Source organism: Denticeps clupeoides, unplaced genomic scaffold (genome assembly GCF_900700375.1).
Source record: "Denticeps clupeoides unplaced genomic scaffold, fDenClu1.1, whole genome shotgun sequence".
In the NCBI taxonomy this organism is placed as follows: Eukaryota; Metazoa; Chordata; class Actinopteri; order Clupeiformes; family Denticipitidae; genus Denticeps; species Denticeps clupeoides.
The window spans coordinates 67,671-88,052 of record NW_021629730.1 but is presented as its reverse complement, the minus strand read 5'-3'; the positions used below and the strand labels follow the sequence as shown (position 1 = coordinate 88,052).

The 20,382-nt window shown below is 41.2% G+C and overlaps 1 protein-coding gene across 2 annotated transcripts; it reads left to right on the top strand.

Moving 5' to 3' along the window:
• The first annotated feature begins 1,493 nt into the window (after positions 1-1,493).
• LOC114772877 (protein phosphatase 1 regulatory subunit 1A-like) lies at positions 1,494-19,542 on the top strand. Of its 2 annotated transcripts, none has more exons than XM_028965599.1 (7): positions 1,494-1,915; positions 11,174-11,234; positions 13,611-13,648; positions 14,868-14,931; positions 16,616-16,819; positions 17,736-17,855; positions 18,664-19,542. In XM_028965599.1, the coding sequence occupies exons 1-7, from the start codon at positions 1,835-1,837 to the stop codon at positions 18,726-18,728; spliced, it is 633 nt and encodes a 210-aa protein (XP_028821432.1). In that variant the 5' UTR covers positions 1,494-1,834; the 3' UTR covers positions 18,729-19,542. The 2 variants fall into 2 exon arrangements, with proteins under 2 accessions (XP_028821432.1, XP_028821431.1); XM_028965598.1 differs by having other exon boundaries at positions 18,661-19,542.
• The last annotated feature ends 840 nt before the right edge of the window (positions 19,543-20,382 follow it).

Below are 20,382 nucleotides of genomic sequence, written 5' to 3'. Positions count from 1 at the left end.
ATACAAATGTTTCATTCTATTCTTGTTTTTGGGTGTCTGTCAATGTAAAAATTTTATTTACCTCAACACACAACAAATCCACTTCACGCAGTGAGCACCAGCTACACTAACTGGTGTCCACACAGTACACTTGGTTATAATGAGTGTTTGAGGTTTTGAGAACTTGATGATTTTAAATTAATTACAATATTAATGAAAAGAAGAGTGTGGAGAAAAGAACATCTAAATAATTAAATAAGTAACCCAGACATATCTCATTTGTAAAACCATTTATTTATCTGGGGTTATGAAGACGCTGTGATCCAGGTCTGCTGTCAGCTCTACTCCACAGCCACTTTCACGCCAAGCTGTGTTCCCATCAGACAGCCAGATATTGTTCTTTTCAGGGTAACAGAGTGAATCAGTCAGAGAAATGTGTGTGCGTCTGTGTCATGTATGGTATTAAATTGATATATTTTCGGGGACCAATAGGAAAATTGGGTGGTATTTGGCTGTTCTCACAAAGAGAAATCATACAGAAACAAAAGATTTAGGATGATTTAGTCTTTGATCCATATTACAGATATATTGCAATGAAATAACTAGAAAAACGAAAGAAAACAGACGTGTGTTTGTGTGTGTGTGAGACAGTAAAACCTGAGGGCATCTGCAGACACAGAGCATTATTTTTCCCTCTGACGCTGTATTGTGGGTAGAGACCCACACATCGCCAGGGACTCCTCCAAACTATGAGCCTGATAGGAGCTTTTCGTTCACCCCTCCCCCCTCAGCCTAGAGCCAGCGGCGGATGGTGAGAATGGTAGACGGGAACCTTATCTCATTACGTCTGCTTATTTTCCATTTTACTTTGACACAGAAGTCATTTAAATGCAAAATGCATTTCTTTTTTCTTTTTCCAGCAGCTTCTTCGACCTGCTGCAGCTGACTAGTCAGAAAGTAGAGACGTCACCGGAAAAGTGTCATCAGCAACTTTGTTTTGATCAACAAGTAATGATCAATTTTCTGGAAAGTTCTCAATTATTTATTCATTTATTTATTTTTGTGATGCGTTTTCTGCGACAACAAAGCATGTCCATGACATTGGAAATGTGTCATTTTCAATTTACCCTCATATTCCTGGGAGTGTTAATCCATCGTCATCTTTTTTTTTTTTTTTTACATTGAAATATGCTTCTTTCAAAAACATTATGATCTGAGGCCATCCACTGTCAACCATAGAAAAATGTTATCACTGAATAAAGGTTTCATTTTATGATAAAATTACAGAAAAGGATGATATTATAAACACCGCTGCAATAATAATGATATGTGTAATTGTTGTTATTTGTCATTTTAGCATGAATGAAATGTGTTAAAATGCTAATTTGCTGCATAAACTGAAAATCCTGATCTGTGCTCACCAATCAGATGGGCAGCCAGGGAAGGTGGGTGGGGCTAATGTGAGAGAGGGAGGCAGCGAATGAGCAAGAGAGAGCAAGAGAGAGAGAGAGAGAAACCGAGGTGTTCACTGACTGGGTGTCCTTGCCACTGCATTCAACTGAAAGGAGAAGGCAGAGAAAACAGAGGAAGAAGACAGTGGAGGGGCTGAGAGGCTGGGAAAGTCCGCCAGCATTCACACACCGGGATTCGTGCAGAAAGTGAGGAATTAAAAAGCAGAACGAAGAGAGAAGAGCAGAGAGGACAAATACTCCCACTGCAGCAGCACGAATACAGACCGCCCCCTGTCCTTCTCTTTCCTCCTGTCTTCCTCTCAACCCCATACTCTTCAACCCCCCTCCCTCCTTCCCCACCTTCTTTCTCTCTTCATCTGTCCCTCTTGATATTGGCCACTGAAATGGATACCGGCAGCCCACGCAAGATCCAGTTCACGGTGCCACTACTGGACACCCACCTGGACCCTGAAGCAGCAGAACAGGTGAGACCTGTGCATGTGTGTGTGTTTGTCTACAAAACTAAACCGTGGACACTGACTATAAAAAAAGATGTATATTGTCCAGTTGAATGGCTGTTTAAATGTGAATAAAGGGAAGAAGCATCTTGATGGAGGAGAAGGTTATTACCTACCACTCCTCACTTCAGCAGAACAACAGATCAGAAATATGTCAGAAATTGGACAATGCTCACGGTTCAAAGTTTATTTTGTTGCCTGCTTTTCAACTGCTTTTGGCTGAAAAAGTTGTTTTGGGGATGGGGTGGGAGCACTGGAAGGGGCTTGGTTGCTGAATTGTCCCAGCAAGTAAAACGATGCTTATATAATTAAAATGGGGGTTACAAAAAATCCCACCCCCATTTTACTCAAATGAATTAGAGCAGAAGAATTCTTACATCACAAAAAAGTACCAGAGCATCTGAGCCCTCAATATCATTAATGTGATGAATTTTTTAATAAAAAAGTGTCATCTGGCTTCTGTTAATGGCTTCCTGTGTTACTTGTTAAGGGGTTTCAATGCGACTATAACTACAAGACCTTAAGAGGAAAAAACTAGGCATGAAAGCGTGTCAGTGACACATGTCCTGAGGCCTAGAAACTCAATCCTGGAGTGGTTTCATCGATCTTGGTGTAAATAAAACACAGAGCGATGGCCCCTCGCCTCTCCTACCAGACCTGGTGGTCACATGGAATTGGGATGCTGATGCTTTTTTTGATGAGTCAGAGATACCGAGTTTTCCCTCAGTGTTGTGGTATAACATGGAAGAGCTCTTGCACGGAGCTCTGCTATTTATGCAAAAAGATTCATTAACTAACTGGGGCAGGTAACAGAAAAGATGAAAGGAATGCTGTTCATTCAATATTGTAGTTCGGAGAGCAGATTGTTAATGATGACACTGAAGAAGGTGCTAGTGTCCATAAATCAAGGAAAAGTGTAAACTTGACGCAATATTAGAAACCCTTTCCATTATTCTGCAGTTTCTGCTGCTGTTCAGAAGGAATGAACATCATTCTTCTAAAAAAACTCCCCTGATTTAATGCTGTGCTATGATTTCAAGCATGAGGAAGAAGCAGGAAGGGCTATTGATTGACAAATTTTGATTTGTAAAAAGCAGATAAAAATCCATCAAAACACAGGAAACATTTACAGCATTTATCAGACGCCCTTATCCAGAGCGTTACAGGGACAGTCCCCCTGGAGCCACTTAGGGTTAAGTGTCTTGCTCAGGGACACAATGGTAGTAAGTGGGATTTGAACCTGGGTCTTCTGGTCCATAGGCGAGTGTGTTATCCACTAGGCTACCACCACACTAACCATCACACCATCACACCAACAAACCATCACACAACCTTGGCCTTGCAGAGAGAGGTTGATTGTGGAAGATTGAAGACAGAAATACACACGATGTAAGCACAGGTGAACAGAAATCAAGTGAGAAAGAAAGGTGAGATGCCCATGGGTCTGGTGCATCAGCCAAGCTCCACAGCCATTTTATGGAAGTTCCCACCAGGTGAAGAAGTGGTTATGATGGTGGTGGTGGAGATGCCGTCTGCAGATTTTCTACACTGTACAACAATGAAACCTATAGGCTTGTCACGATACAGAAATTTCAAACTTGATACGATACTAAGGAGGGTACTCAGTACTATTTACAATTCTACAGGAGTAGACAAAAGAAAGCACAGTAACTTTATAACATATATTTTAAAAAAATAAATAAATATTTAAAAAAAAAAATATATATATATATATGTGTGTGTGTGTATAATACATGTACCTTATAAATAAAGGAATACAATTTATGAATTAATAGATAGATAGATAACAAACAAATAAGTTTAATTCAATCAGTGCTAATTCAATACAAAATTCAGTACAAAATCAATAAACTTTTTTTAGATTGATTAATATCTGTGAATTGTTTTTTTGTTGACAACCTTAGTATGCTACCATGCAAGTAAGTATAGAAGAACTAAGCATTGGCTGCATGTGCAAAGAGAATGAGATGAATCATGTTCATTTTATGTGTGAAGAGAACAATGCAAAGACAAGGCAGTGGAGGAGGAGAACATGAACTCCACAAGCATTACTTCTTTTGTTGCTTTCCCACATACTGCTGTTCCTTTGTTTCACTTCCATGCTATTGGGTTTTGCACACTATGCCACTTTGATTATTTGTATTTTTAATGGACAGTCAGTAGACATAAGATGTAGTAGAAGACATTCATCCTATATCATTATATATCATATCATCCATCACCATTTAGGAGCTATGTGTGAAGACGTTGTAAGTTTTTCATGTTTTCAGACAGTCTGAAGTCTTTGTGTATACTGGGCATAGGACAAGTCATCAAAGCTTGGTTTGCAATATTTATATCAGCTTGTCCCAGACTGTATGTATTTTTCTTGTTCCAATGAACAATTTCCTTTAGACCATACAGTTTCAGGAGAGTTGTGTCTGGCTGCCAGACTGGTTTAGGCACTTACTGGCTTTTGAAAGTGTTTGTTTGAAAACCAGGCGCCATTCCTCCATTATACTGCAGGTCCAGTTTTGAGAAAACAGCGAGCCATCTTACATGGGCCGGTGGATTGCAAAGCCTCCAAAAAACACACACAGACTAGACAGGACTTTAGACATGCCTCTCAAATCCACTTGGCACTGGAGAGCGGTTTAAATCAAATGACCTTCCAACAATGAGCCAGATCACTCTTCCCAGGATGCACAGTGCATAATCAGCTAATTAATTACTGCACACATTCATTCGGACATTTGCTTGGGCTTCAAACAAAATTTTATTAGTCAAAAAGCCATCAGTCCATCCATTTGATAAACCTACTTAACCAGGTCCTGGACCCACCAAGCCTAAACAACAACACCTAGGGTGATTTAATATGACTATGGCACAAATCTATGAACACCACAGAAAATCAAAATGAACACAAGCACAAAAATATGAGCATCCAGACTGGACCCAGGACACATACTGCTACATTTAAATTTCTGGCATTTATTCAGAGTGACTTACAATCAGTAGTGACAAGGACAGTCCTCCTGGAGATACTCAGGGTTAAGTGTCTTGCTGAGGGACACAATGGTAGTAAGTAGGGTTCAAACTTTTGGTTCATAGGCGAGTGAGCTATCCACCAGTCTACTAACACTCGCAATCCAATGTGTTTAGAAAGAAATTTTTATGCTATTTGTTTTGCAGATCAAACCTTTCCAACGGGCTTTTGTTTTCCTGCCCATCTTTTTCTCTATGTTCAGCTGCAAAAATAAAAGGGCAAAATAAATGTCCATTTCTCATGCAATCATTGCAAGCCCTCAACAGTCAAAAACTCTCAGGATTGGTTTCTCATTCGTGGATTAAGCCTAGTCCAAGCATAAAAACGTTTTTGACCATAATTAAGTTTGATTTGATGGAGCAGAGCTTTTAATAGCTGGTCATTTCATTTGTGCTACTGCAGGCACACCAAGCACTTACACAATTTGAAATATAATTCCTATTAGCACAACGTTCCTGAATGGCAATAAAAAAGGAGAAAAGTCTATTTACAGTCTAGACAGAGAAAGTAGCTGGTGCCCTTTTGTCACTACTAAGAAGTTGGCAATAATCTGTTCAAATAAAGAGAAACATTGAATTCCACACTGGATTTGTACAACGTCAGCTGGGTGAAAAGAGGATTCGCCACTCTGCTAAAGCTAAAGCAGCCGGACTTGTGCCAAAATCATTGGGAAAATGAAATTAATCTGTGTTGCTGAACACCTTCTTAAGCCTTTGCAGGGTATGCTACAGAAGTCAAATAACACAGGCAGACCTTATAGCAGCATGCTACTATAAATGCAAAAATAAATAAAGTTAAAAATGCATGAGTGCATAATGCATAAATGCATTTTCTTCGTTTTCTAAGAAAGCACAGGAACGTTGGATCAAAGGCTCTACACTGCTGTGCCCGCAGACCAAAGCGTCCTCAACAGCAGAATCATTTTTCAGGGTACAAAACTCTTGATCGCTGATGACAACCCATCTTTATTTGGTTCAAAATGATGCAGTTTCGCGAAGAGGCCAAAAAAATAAATAAACGCCCAAATGAAGAATGCGTAGCCTGCAGCCTGTCCATCTGCTGTAAGAAAGAGAGTGTGGTTCGCCGTGTGTGGCAATAAAGCGCCAATACATTTTAAGTTGAGTGGGCTGAAAAGAACCACTGAGCTCATGAAGCCAGACCCCGTGGGCTGTGGTATGTGTGTGAGTGGAAAGTCTGGAAAATCTCAGTCTGTGTTTTTGTGTGTTTGCGTGTGTGTGTGTGTTTGTGTGTGTGTGTGTGTGTGTGTGTGTGTGTGTATTTATGGGTATTTGTGCCCTAGGTTAGTTTGGTGGTTCATAGTCAGACTCAAGGTTAGGGAAACAAAATTCTGAATAGCATATGACCATAAGATGCAGAAGTGGACAAAATTCATGCCATGTGATGTTTCTGTCATGGGTGTGGCCTGAGTTAGAGTCAGGAGGTGCAATGGCACAAGTTTAGTAACACTGACTGAGAGACAAAAAGAGGCACAAGGGCCAAAAAGGCAGAGTTTAACCACAAAACATTTAACTGGGAGCATAAACGTCATCCAGCAGACAACAGAGACAAAGCAAATACATCATTAGGGTCATCAACAAGGACAAGTCAAGGGACACGGGAATACAATCAGATCAGCAATCAACTCACAAGAGTCCAAAGGGGAAGGACTGTCAGTCCAAAAGGTCATGACCAGGTTTCCCAGTTTTAGTTTTCTGTGCTGTTTTTATGACCATCTACCACTTTCAGACAAAACCTGTTCCCTTTTGTCTGCTTAAAAAGCAGTGGTTGTTGGAAGCAGCATACATTCATTCCATCAAGGGGACGGAGTCCTCAACAAGTGCTCTTCACAGCAAGAAGAGCCACTGAAAGGTGAATTATTCCATCATCATTTGGTGTAAATTTACACTGAAAGAGTGATTCATGACTCCTCGTGTGGGTGTAAGCATCCAAGAATACTCTCCATTGTGCATGAGATAAAACTGACTGAAGACCTCATTGTCCAGGGGAAACAACATTCAAAATCTTGCCAGTGATGTTCAGAGCTAATTCCATTTCATTATTCTGTTGAGCAGGTACATGCCGTGAAGAGAGCAACATTCAAAGGCCTCGGAAAGCAATACTGTCGAACTCAATATCATTTGCATATTTTATGTGTTGTTCATTCATTGTTTGATAGTTTGAGAGGTGAAGTGTATTCATACATTCTTCTAATTGTGTAACTTTGATGTTGTCTGATTTAGTCCTGCCATTTCCTGAATGTTGCAAAATAATTTGTGTTCTAGTGCAGAGATGTTGGTCAGGTACAGAAGAATACATAGCTGAAGCACTGTATTGATGTTTTGTGCATATATGCACTGTTGCCATAGAGATGTTAGACATTGTGCTGTTATTTACAGGTTGTAGTGGAGTAAAAATCTTACACTGGTTATTGTTAAGAGCCAGACATTTATTAGAAAAAATTAAGTGCAGGGGAGACCAGTACATGCAGAAATATTATTAGTGTGGAATACATCAACATACATATTTGTTCATCTCTGTTGCTATTTTTGGACACTTGTTTTTTTCTATCTGGATACTAATGCATGTACATATAGAAAATGTATCTATTTTTCTTTGCACATTGTACAGATTCCTTACTATTATGGTTCTTTGTTATTGCAATGTGTATTTTTATCTGTTCTATGAAGTTCTCTTTGCTGCTGAATTAATGCAAATTTCCAACACTTCCAAATGCACTTCAATTGTCCTATATTAAGTATTAAAACCAATTATGCTGTCTTGCATGTGAAAAATGATCCCAACACTATGGGTTGCTACAGCACAACAGTCATTTTTCATCATATAAAAAGTCAGAATGTTACAGCAACCATTCACCTACATTCATTCACACACACACACACAAAAATCTAGCGATACACCTTAATAAAAAATGAAAGGTTGCGAACAGATTACCTGTGTCTTTGGTATTAACATATTTACTGTGTTTAAGTTGAGCTTTATTGTCATTTCAGCTACATACATGTTAGACAGTACATTGTGAAACAAAACAAATTCTCCGGAAGCAAGTGCTATATGTAACATTTAAACAAAGTTACCTACTGACATAAAGTGCACGTGTGCGTCGCAGACGAACTGGGCTAAACAAGGGACACAGGCAGTGCAAGAGTAACATTTAACAAAAGCATGTAGACAACAATGAGAACGACAGCGAACTAAACTAGAGAAATGAATAATAAATGCAAAGTAAAAATAGTGCAAATATTGCTGTGCAAAATGAAAGTGTAGTGATTGTCACTGCAGCACAGCACACGGTGCACAATGAAATGCGTCCTCTGCTTTTAACCATCACCCTTGGTGAGCAGTGGGCAGCCATGACAGGCGCCCGGGAAGCAGTGTGTGGGGACGGTGCTTTGCCTAGTGGCACCTTGGCAGACCGGGATTCGAACCGGCAACTTTCTGATCGCTTCTTACCCACTAGGCCCTCCTCGTCATGGCCAGCCCTCGTGACAAGATAATTTTACTTAATATATCAGGTAGTGTGTGTTTGTGTGTGTGTGTCAGTCCCTGAGTTTTCATGTGTCTGATGGCCTTTGGGAGGAAGCAAGTGAGAGGCCGACTGCTTCGGTACCTTTTTCCGGATGGTACGAGGGTGAAGAGTGCATGTGAGGGGTGTGTGGAGTCCTTCACAATGCTGATGGCTTTCCTGATGCAGCGTGTGTTGTAAAGGTTCGTTATGGAGGGAAGAGAGACTCCGATGATATTCTCAGCTCACTATCCGCTGTAGGGTCTTGCGGTCTGATACGGTGCAGTTCCCAGACCAGACAGCTGGTCAGAATGCTCTCAATGGTCCCTCTATAGAAGATGGTGATGATGGGTGGTGGGAGGTGGGCTTTCCTCAGAATTCGCAGGAAGAAAAGATGCTTTATTTTCTTGACGAACTCCAAACAAGATTGCGTCACCTCTTCGTCCTCCTCTCCATTCACATGCCTCATCGTGCCAGCATGGTTGTGACAGACCTGACCGCGCATTGGATGCAGCTGACGCAGCCATGCTGAGATCAAAAGCCGCGACTCGCCGGGAGGACGCCGCCAGCTTCCTTGTCTCTGGCCATCCTTGGCTTCATTTTCCACAGGGTCCCGACCCCTGCCTCTCAGTCCTGTGTCTGGTGGTGTTGAAGGTGAGGTGCGGCCATTCAGCGGGGCGAGCCGGAGGCTGACCGTGAGCGCCAGGCACCTGCGGACGAGGTACCAGGACCACACTGGCCCGGAGCCATCTGCACAGGACTCCCGCCACTCGTCCATCATGAATACTGGACCAGTCATCCTTCATTCCTCTCAGCTGTTCATCTCATCTTTTCTCTCCTCTTCTCATCTCGAATCGATTGCTCTCGACTCCTCTTATCGTCCACTCTACTCATAAAGACTCAGTGTATGGACTTCCCTCCCTCCTTCATGGACTGCTTTGCCTGGCCCTCAAGGGGTCGTGCCTAAGAGGGGGGTACTGTCATGATCTGGTCCGAAAGGGGTCACTCCAGTCCGGAGTTTCACTGTTGTCATGTGTAATGTTCCCTAATTGTTTTCACCTGTGTCAAATGTATAAAGCTACCCTGTTCATTTCTGTTCACCGTCAGGTCTTTGATGTTATGTGCCATGTTCACCAGTGTCATTGGATGTCTCCCTTGTCCTGTGCTTCACCATTAAACCCCGGTTTTGTGACGTCACATGATTGCGTCCTTCCGTCCTCGTCATCTTGTCACCTCTTCGTCCTCCTCTCCGTTCACCTGCCTCGACATGCCAGCATGGTTGTGACAGTGGGGAGTGGTCCCTCCATTCTTTTCTGAAGTCAACAATCATATCTTTAGTCTGTCAATCATTGCACCTCCTCTCTGTAGACCAACTCATCGTTCTTGCTGATGAGACCCACCACGGTTGTGTCATTGGCGAACTTGATGATGCGGTTGGAGCTGTGCATCGCTGCACAGTCGTGGGTCAGCAAGATGAGAATATCACTTATAATTTTAGCTGCCAACATAGCTAACCATATAATGGGAACCTGGGTCTACAGTTTTCATAGGCTGTTCATAGACTTCACTTCAGCATTCAACACCATCATTCCCCAGCACTTGATTGAGTGGGCCTGAACACCTCCCTCTGCAACTGGATCTTGGACTTCCTGGCTGAGAGAACTCGGTCTGTCCGGATTGAGAACAGCATCTCCAGCACAACCACAATGAGCACTGGGGCTCCTCAGTGCTGTGTTTAGTCTAATGCTGTTCCTTTGTTTATTGTAAAATTGTTGAAAACCTTTTATGCAGTAGATATTTACAGTAGATCGTAATTTATTAAAGTGTCACCTGATCAGATCTCCTGTCATGTTATACATGTGGGTTGTGTTGACGTGGAGAGTGTCAGCTGCATTCAAACGTTAGGCTTTGTGTGCAGCACTGCAGTTGCGAGCACTGCAAAGCACCCAGATTGCAAGAACACTTCGTTCAGCACTTGAGTTTCAGCTGCATTCAGCAGAAATCCGCAGCAGGCATCTGGACATCTGTCACGGTGTCTGCTGAAGATACCCACGTTGCTCTACCACAGCACGCTTTGGTGTGTACAGAGGGGTTTCTGATTTCTTCACGTTAGAGCGGTCAGTTAACCAGTTAACTGGCGTTCCGTCGTGTTCCTTCACATCAGTTTAAGACATGGTTCCTCTGAGATCTGTTCACGGCAGAATATCCATTGTGTGATTATATTTGGACACGATAGACCTCCCACTTGTACGGTTCTGTTTTTCATTCAGAGATGTTCTGAAACCCACATGTGCAATGTCTCATGTTTTCCTTTAGTCTTTACTTTCTTATCTTAAATCACACTGCAGTGCTTTTGTATGTGTCCTTTGATTTGGACATGACCTTGCAATGCTAGACTTGCTATTGGATGTGTCTACAGTGTCTGCAGATTTTCAGTAAGTAAATGACACTTAATTAATGGGCCCATAATCAAACTTCTGCCTTATTCCTGTAAAATGCACTTTTTTGGCCACCGGTTTTGCCACGAGTTGAAAATCTGCTCTGTGGCAATGAATTGGAGAAAATTTCACTTGCTTTGCTTTTCCCAACAGTAGAAATGCACCATTAAGTTGATTAAATGAACAGTTATTAATCAAGCTGTGCTCTTGCTCTGCAGATCAGACGGCGTCGGCCCACCCCGGCCACTTTGGTAGCTTCCAGCGATCAGTCATCACCAGGTACAGTACCTCTTACTTACTCTCCATTCTTCTCTTCTCACCTCTCATAAACCAGTGACACCGCATCTAATGGTATTTCATGCCCTCAGTCACTCATTCTGTCAAAGATCCCAGGATGCATTGTCCATTTTTTCCTGTCGTGGCATTAACAGCACAGCAGAGAACACGTTTCTTTTTTCCAGGCCAGCTGGGGCTTTCAGTGAAGACTTATTGGACGTTCACCTCCCCTGAGTATTCTTCCTTTTCTTTCTTCTCGCGTTCATGTCAGCGTGCGCTTTAGCGGGTCTCTGCTCCTGTATGAGTCACTCCCTGCACTTCCAAGAGAGTTAGTTCTGCTTCTCTTTCTTGCTTTCTTTCTTTCTGTCTATGCCCTTTATCACCACTCATATAAAACTAAACTGTAAAAATTCCACATTCATGTCTTTCAGGAAAAACAGTAGTATGTACGCCGTGGTGTGAAGAACCTCTAATGTTTTTCATTAAAAGCGTCAGTCAGTTTTATACATTTGTAATCAGAATGCATAACACATCTTCGTACAGGATCGATACAGATATGGCACGTTGTTTAGAAACGGTTGATGTAACAGAAAATCATGACTGTGGTTGGTCTGCTTAACTGGCCCATTTCCCAGAATCTCACATCCTCAGCCTCTGATTATTCGTACTCAGCCTACTGTTCAACTTTAGTGGCTGTAGATCAAAGAGAGAAAAGAGAGGAAATTTACATTTATGACATTTATCAGACTTCCTTATCCGGAGCAACTAACAATCCGTAGAGACCGGGTTATTGTTGCTGTTGTTGCTGTTTCAACCTGGGATGCCTGGTTCAGAGGTGAGTGTGTTAACCACTGGGCCACTACCAACTACTTCACAGCTTTAGGGTCCTGGGAATATGTTGGCTTTTTCCACACTCCCCTGTCGGGCTTTGAACCAATGTGATGACACTTGCTTGACTTTTTTTGTTTTCTGCCATTGCGCCATGTTTCATTTGTTCATTTAATTCACCCCTTTCTTCATCATGTCGTACGCCTGTTCCTCGGCATTCACTCGACGTGCCATGAGAGCGCAGCCATGTACAAATGTACCAGAACAGAACACACACCCTTACTCACACACACAAAAACACATCTTTGTGCTAATTGTTGAGATACCACATTCGCGTTATAAATGTGTAAATAAGTATTATTTTTTGCAAAAAACATTTATAAAATGAACTTTAGCCTTTTACCTTATCTGTGACATAAAAGGGCCTGTGTGTGACTGACATCACATTAAGGGTCAAAATTTGGACATTTTGCGATCTGCATTTGCATTTGAGCAAGTAATCACTTTCACGTACATGGGTTTTTGACTAATTATATATGATTGACAAGTCACAGTACAAGAAGTCTCAGAGAGTTTGTGAAATAATAGTGTGCTTCATAGCTAGCACACTAGCACACTGCCACACTACCTGTGATCATGTTTTATCAGGCTGTCTGTGGATCAGGGTGATTTAAGGTCATTGCTAATGCGTTTATAGACGCAGGAGTGTCCCTAGCAGGATAATTGTAATGTTCTTCTGAAGGACATCTGCTGCCCGCTCGCTGCTTTCCCTCCATGATGAACACAGAAACCACGAGGAGCCCAGATGTCCTGGTACTGCAGTGCTGATTTTTTTTTTGTGAGCAGCATTGAGAATTTGTATGTGAATGTGTGTGTGTGTTTTAGACATGAAAGTGTGTGTTAGTTTTGTGTGCTAAACGTGGTGGATTTTGATGTTGGCTAAATGTCACATTGCACCCAGACGCAGACACTGAGGGAATGGCGGACAGTGCACTGTACACTCGGTGTCTGGGGATGTTTGGGTTGCCAGGCAACAAGGCCGTCTCGTCCTAGAAAAAGTTGAAAGGGACGGCGATGTGCATGCAGCCGCCCCAACATTGATCCCAGTTAATAGTATCACTCCGCTGCCATCGACAATCATTTCTATGTGTTATGCCCACCATAAATATGTTTCCCCACATCGATCCCTCCCGCTTTTATCACCGGGTTTTCCGGCGGAGCTGAGAATGTTCATCCCGGGCAGTGAGATGTTATCCACACCCTGCAGATGTCCGAATCGCGTTAGGCCATCTGCCGTTGGCCTCAAGGTCACCTCGCCTGGGACCTTCGATGTCTCTGGAGGTGGCAGCAGCCCTGACAAGCAGAGCCGTGGGGTGGGCGCTGAAGGCCAGCCCTGACAAACACCTTTGTCTGTGTATATGTGTGTGTGTAGTTGTGTGTAAGCTTAAACTATAATTGAGGTTATGATAGGTTATGACCCTCATCGGTCTTACGGATGGAATGACGCATGAATACATTTGTATAAGGTTCGTCTTTTTTTTTTTTCCACAGAGATTGATGAAGATCGTCTTCCTAACCAGCTGTATAAGGTAATGTGATAATGACATGATGTCAGAAAATCACATTATGCTCATGCGAAGCAACACAAAAATGACATTTGTGAGCTAATGCAGTAGTGAAATCATCTCCAACAACATTAAATGACATATATTGAATTGATTATTGAATAATAAACCCATACAGCTTATTGTGCTGGTGTTTAATAATTTCTGAAACTGGGAAGATTAATGTTAATGATGCTTATGATGAATGTGTAAAATTGGAGGATGATCACTGACAGCTCTCACACACCCAACTCCTTCATTTTGGACTATTAAAACCTCCTCCTGTCAACATGTCATCCAATCAACATTAGCAAACATGGCTCTTACAAAGCACTGGCAAAATATGTTTCTATTAACAATAAGAATCAGAAAGCTTTCCTGGGGGACGTGGTTTAAGGGTTTTTATACATATTTTACAAAAGAATATAATATTGTTATTTAAAAATATATACAGGTGAAACCTGAGATTAAAAAAAAACATAAACTCTGTGCCAATATATACATTGAGGGAAACAATCATGCAAACCAAAACTTCAAATATGAAACATTGGTATTTTAATGGTATAAAAAACAAGTATATATATGGGTAAGCAATATATGGGTAAAAAAAACAGCACACAATCTGTTCTCACATATTCCAGTAGCCGTTGTGATGAATTGGTCTGGAACCTACAGTACCGGGACTGGAGACGTGTGAGGAGCAGCTGGGTTTGGCTGCTGGGGTAAAGCAGCCATATCTGGTGAACTTCTTTCCCAATGCAAATGGGGGCTGGAACCCCAGCTGTGACTTTGTCAACCATTGCTGGCTGTGCGCCTCTTTGGACACAATTGTCCTGTTTCTTTGGAGGGAAGAGGCGGTTCCCGTCATGGCAGCCTTCAGTGTTCAGTGTTTTTTTTTTTGTACTGTTCTATTTTGCACTGTTAAGATGTAACCAAACAGATACCAATACATTTTGAATGATCTCAGGTCTCATGATCTCCTTTATTATCCAGTTTTTAAATACACAAACTAGATTGAACCAAGGGCTTGTAGTGAGTGTCTGAACCTGTTAAAGGATCCTAGTTTTTTTCTGAAAAGGAAACAAAAGCACCAGGCATAGTGTTGTGTGCCTGTGTCTAGACAGACACTCACACTGCATGTGTGTCAATCATGGGGGCAGGGTGACATGCTGACTCGTCGTTTTTCTCTTATTTGCTTCAACAGCAAGCCCTGCTCAACTCTCCCCGGCAGAGGCGGAAGGGGGCGCGAGGAAACCCCACAATGAAAGGTGAGGATGCGGCGATGCTCAGGTCCTGGGTTCGGTTTTGACTTGGCATTTGAAAGTGAAAGGGAAGTGATTGTCATTGTGAAACACTGCAGAACAGCGCACGGTGACACACAACGTGAGCAGTGGGCAGCCACGACAGGAGCCCAGTGAGCAATGTGTGGGGAGGGTGCTTTGCTCAGTGGCACCTCAGTGGCACCTTGGCAACCTTCCGATTACGGGTCCGTTTCCTCACACGCTAGGCCAACCATGGCCCGGCAGTTCCCCCTCGAACCCATGTTCTCCACCCTCCCGTGTCCCACTCTGGCCGCACCAGTTCCTTTTTTGCATATCCGGATTTCCTGACGGTTTTAGGTTGCGTATAGTATTTTGGTATTTTTTTATCCCACCATATTTTCCTGCCTTCCATTCATGATATCAGGGTCAGGAGTGTAAAGACTGATCGCACTGCGTTGTTTTTAAGGACCGCACCGCCTACTTGCTCCAGAGCGCAACAAAAACTGAAATGTATTTCTCTTAGTGACGGGGTGCATAATACAGCACAAGTGCCCAGATGATTGAAGTGAGTCACTTACTATCAAGTGATATAGTAACTGTTATGATCGAGATAACAGAAGCCCTGTGAAAGGCAGTGAGAAGCCTCGTCGCTTGGCTTCATTTTGCAATTGGTCTCTCTCTACCAGACAATCTAATATTATGCTGTTAGATACAGAATCAGTTTGAGACTAATCTATAGATTAATTTCTGACTTACAAATCAATGGCCGAAATCTCACAGTCACGCATTCTGATTCAAGGAAAATAATATTTTAATTAATTCTAGATAATATCATTTACATATACTTTTTGTATGCGCGAACGTTGAAATATATATATAAAATAATGGCTGCCTGGAAGTACACACACACAGAGGTGAGTCTGATGATTCGTTTAAGTGGTGTCGAGCAGAAAGGTGACTACACTTAACAAAGAAAAGCCCTTCCCATTTCATGCTGTCAGCAATGGCTCCTCATGGAAGAGAAATGCACAAAATCTGAGAAAGGAAATCATTTCTCTACACAATAAAGGTGGGGGCTACAAGAAGATCAGCAAAGCTTTACATATCAGTAAAGAGAAATGCATGGTGGTGGTGGTGTCCTCATGTGGGGCTGCATGAGTGCTGCTGGTGTTGGGGAGCTGCATTTCATCGATGGCATCAGTCTCCATCCAGCATCCAGGCTCTAAAAGAGGTTATTCTTGAAGAATGGAAAAAGATAGATAGTTGCAATATGTCGCCAACTTGTTCATTCCATGCCTAGGAAAATCACGGTCCTACAAAATAGTTTTTGTTGCAGAGTGTATTCATTTTTGCTTCAACCAATTTTATTAAAACTGATTTTGTGATCTAAAGTATATTATTAACCTTAATTTCATGTTGTGGAGTTAAACAAGTGACAATAAAACCCAACCTTGTGAAATTTCTGGAAATTGTTCTTTTGTACATTGAGCTACTGATTAAATTCGTACTTTTTAAAGGGGGTGTATTCATTTATTCTGAGCACTGTATATATATATGCTTCCAGCCAGCCATTATTTTTATCATTATTAAATCTTCTCTATCAAGCATCATGTTCCCGGGAGCTCGGCCAGGCAAAGCGCCTCTCAGTGAATACTAAGCATGCTGAGTTAGCATTCCATTGACACCGCAGAGCTGCAGTTTCTGGTGGAGCACCATCTCTACCGGCAGCAGCAGCAGGGGGCAGACGAGTGTTCCTCAGAGAGCTGCTTGTCGGACAGGCCCAGTCCAGACTCCATGCCCACCGGGGAGGACCTTCCAGTGGACGAGGAGGGCTGGAGCACCGAGCACAAGGTCACAGCTGAGGCCTTTGAGAAACTGTGCAGCCAAATGGAAGGTGAGGAGTTGATCCAATGCTACTGAAACGTCTGAAAGTAAAGGGGAAGGAATTCTCTGTTCATAAAACTCTTGAACCAGTTTACTTTTTGTCTCTTGGATTAAGAACTTTATAGATTAGACTGAGTTAATACAACCAAGCATTCTTCTTTCTGGAGGATAGAGAGCACCAAATGATGAGGGAAAAGAGAGAACTGTCTAGAAGAGTTGGTCTAACAGAAGGGATTCATAGAGTGATTTTAGAGCTTTTAGGACCTGTAACTCCTGAGTTCCTACTTGGATTTTAATCATTACTCAACCTAGAAGATTGTGATGGGTCATTTGAAGAATAATTTCTTACAAGCTCCCAAGTTACGTTTTTGAATGGAGCCTATACTGATGCAAGAGGTCAAATAATTGTAGTTGTAAATAGATGTTACAAGGTTTGGAGAAGAGCCATTGGTCCAGTGCTGAAAATTTTTACTTCCTGGGAGCAGAATATTCAGAACAAGAACGTGAATTTAACAAGAAAGAACCTACAGACACTACACTCTCACTTTATTATCATAAATAGTGTGTGACCTGGATGATATGAGGACTGATCATTTTGAACGTTCAGAAAAGAACATTCCATGTATTTTATCAAAAAATGTGATTATTTTTGTGGATTAATTCATTTTTCAAAAAATCATTGGGGCTTAATTAAAACGTTGACATTTCAATGTTGTTTAAAGCATCCAGTGAAATAAGGTGACAATTACAGCAAGTTAAATAAGAATTGCATTTTCAACATTGTGTGGTTTACCAAATTTTGTGTATTTAGATATGTATTTAAAAATGTATTCTGCATGCAATATGAATTTGGTGTAATGTGAACAGGCATTGCTGTTCACCAGTAAACCTGAAGCCCGTTCCAATGTCTTATCTCCACTATGCAGAGTTTTCCCGGGAGAGTCTATTAGAAGCATCCGGAGGAATTGATCTTCCACAATCAACAGAGAAAGACGAGGGCTCGCCCACTGTCACCACAGCAACGTCCACACAAAAGACACAAGCAGGTAAATCACCTGAGCATTCACACCACTCCCCATCACAGCGCCTGTTAACCCGGCTCATGATTTCACATGAAAGTGTTTGGTTGGTTTGTAATTGGCAGCATTTGGGAACATGGCATAGTTGAGTGAATTGTGTAATTTAATCCTTTAATTTAACAATAATGTTGCTCAGATGCATTTCTTTAAATCTCATCATTTTAGATTTTTTAGTTTATGACTGCAAAATCACATGACTGCTGAATGATGAGTGATCACAAAAAGAGTAATCTAAAGCTTCTAGGCAATGGTATATTTTCAAAGCAATATTGGTGGGTTCTGACCTAATAAAAATTCATTTTAATTCATCTGAAAAAAAAAAAACTAAAATTTGGACCAGACTGGAAAAGTATAAACTGCTACTGATGATGACAAAATTGCAGGTTTTGTGTAAAATGGCAAAATCTTTTAATAAACTGAAGCAAGAATTAAACAAACGGGTGACATTCTGAAACTAAGTTATTTTTTTTATATAATTACTTTTCATGTAAAATAATTTTCATGTTATGTTGAGACTTGATGCAAAAAAAAAAGAAAGAAAGAAAACAAACAAAAATGATGGGGTGAAATTCCTGAGGAATAACAACGTGCTGACCCAGATCTCTTCAACATTTGATTCAGACGTGCACTACATCATTTTCACATGTCCCAGTTTCCATCCTGCGCCTGTGATGGGTGAAAAGCAGAAAGCAAGCAGAATCTTTTATTCATCACTTCCTTCACTCCTCTCTATCTCATTACTCCAATCTGCTGCATTTCTTCCCCCCACCAGCAGCAGGTAACGCCAACCCATCGGCAGATGAAAAGACGAGGCAAGGAAGTGAAGATGCACAGAAGTAACGCCTGTCTGCTCACAGATGAACCACTGATGTGATGGGATATTTAAATTGGAAGACTCCGGCTTTTGCCATACCACAATTGGAGAATGGATTGAAAAGGCTTTCATTCACCTTTGCTCTGACTCAATTCTGACCTCCAGAGCTTTTTTGTCATTGCTTTATTTATAAGTGTTTAATTTAGTTTCATGTGTATTGCGCTGTAAAAAATTCAAAGAACGAAAAAAAAATGTATATATTGTGAACCTGTCATTTACTTTCGAATTTTAATATATCTAATATTGTCAAATTAGCATTTGTTTTTCTTTTCTGCTCATTTGTTCATTCAATTTCAGAGATGAAAATGTTTATTTGACATTTGTTTTTAATAACCCCTTCATAATGCATTATAAGCACATTTATAATGGATTATGTCCCATACATAATGTATTGTAATATGCTTCGTAGAGTATTGCAACAGAAATGAACAGTACAGTAAATGAAGGAAATTGTAAGCTCCTACTCTGTACACACATCTAAGGAAACATGTTGCACAGTATGCAAGAGTTTTGACCTGTTTTAAAGAATTAGTTTTCCTGGAAAGGGCCATCATTGACATTTTAATATTAACACTTACGGCTAGAGGTTACGTTTCCTCTCATGCACTCAGCATAAAGAGATGCAGAGATGCAGTGATCTGAGCATGAGGGCACATGAAAAACATGAAGAATATATATATGTGGAAAAATGGACACAGTACATGTTTGTTTTGATGAATGTTCAAAAAACATCCTTTTTTTTTTACAATTTTAACAACATCCAATAAACTTGTCTGATTATTTTCAGTGCTTGGTTAATTCTGTTGGCTCGAGAGGCTGCCTTCCTGGAAAAATGGGTCAAGTTTCCTAACTGCACTGCGTATTGAGGAAGATGAAAGACTGAGTGCTAACGGGGGTAGAACCAAAAATAAATAAAAAAATAAATACAAGCACAGAAGGAAACCAAAAAATCCCAGACAAGGTGCACATAAAGTGTGTACATACAGCTCAGACATATGTAAATTATTAGCATTATTCTTTATATTTCTCTACAGTAGAAAGATGTCTTACATAAGATCCATTGTACCATGTGGATTTACGTTGGAGTTACTAGCCCTGGCCCTGTACAGTGTCAAACAGCAACACCCTTAAAATAGAAGCCCGGCGTATAAATAATTCAATGCACAATGAGCAGTGGTCATAATGCATGCCGGACATAAATATTTTAAAAACATAAACTGCGGTAGTGCCTGTTTATTTCGGACTGAGGAGCTTCACTCAGTCAAAGAACAGTCCCGAGTTGAAGTTACGGAGTGAAAATGAGCAGTAAAAATATTTTTGTACCCTAAAGCGGCCCCCTACCTAGTATTTAATGCATCCAATCAGTCAGTGTGAGTGCGTAGTGTAGGTGCATGTGTGTGAGTTTTAGGCATAACAACTGTAGACACACAGGACAAATGTCTGCGAGAATAGATGACAACTTCAGGCTTAAGATGAAAAACTACACCACAGTTTTTAAAGCATCATGAAGAGTACAAACTCTGTCAGGCAGGGGGCATTAGGTCACCAGTCACAATACAACTGTCCAGCTCTGCAAAAGAAACCAGGAAAGCACTGGTTTTTCTATTAAAGATGCAACTT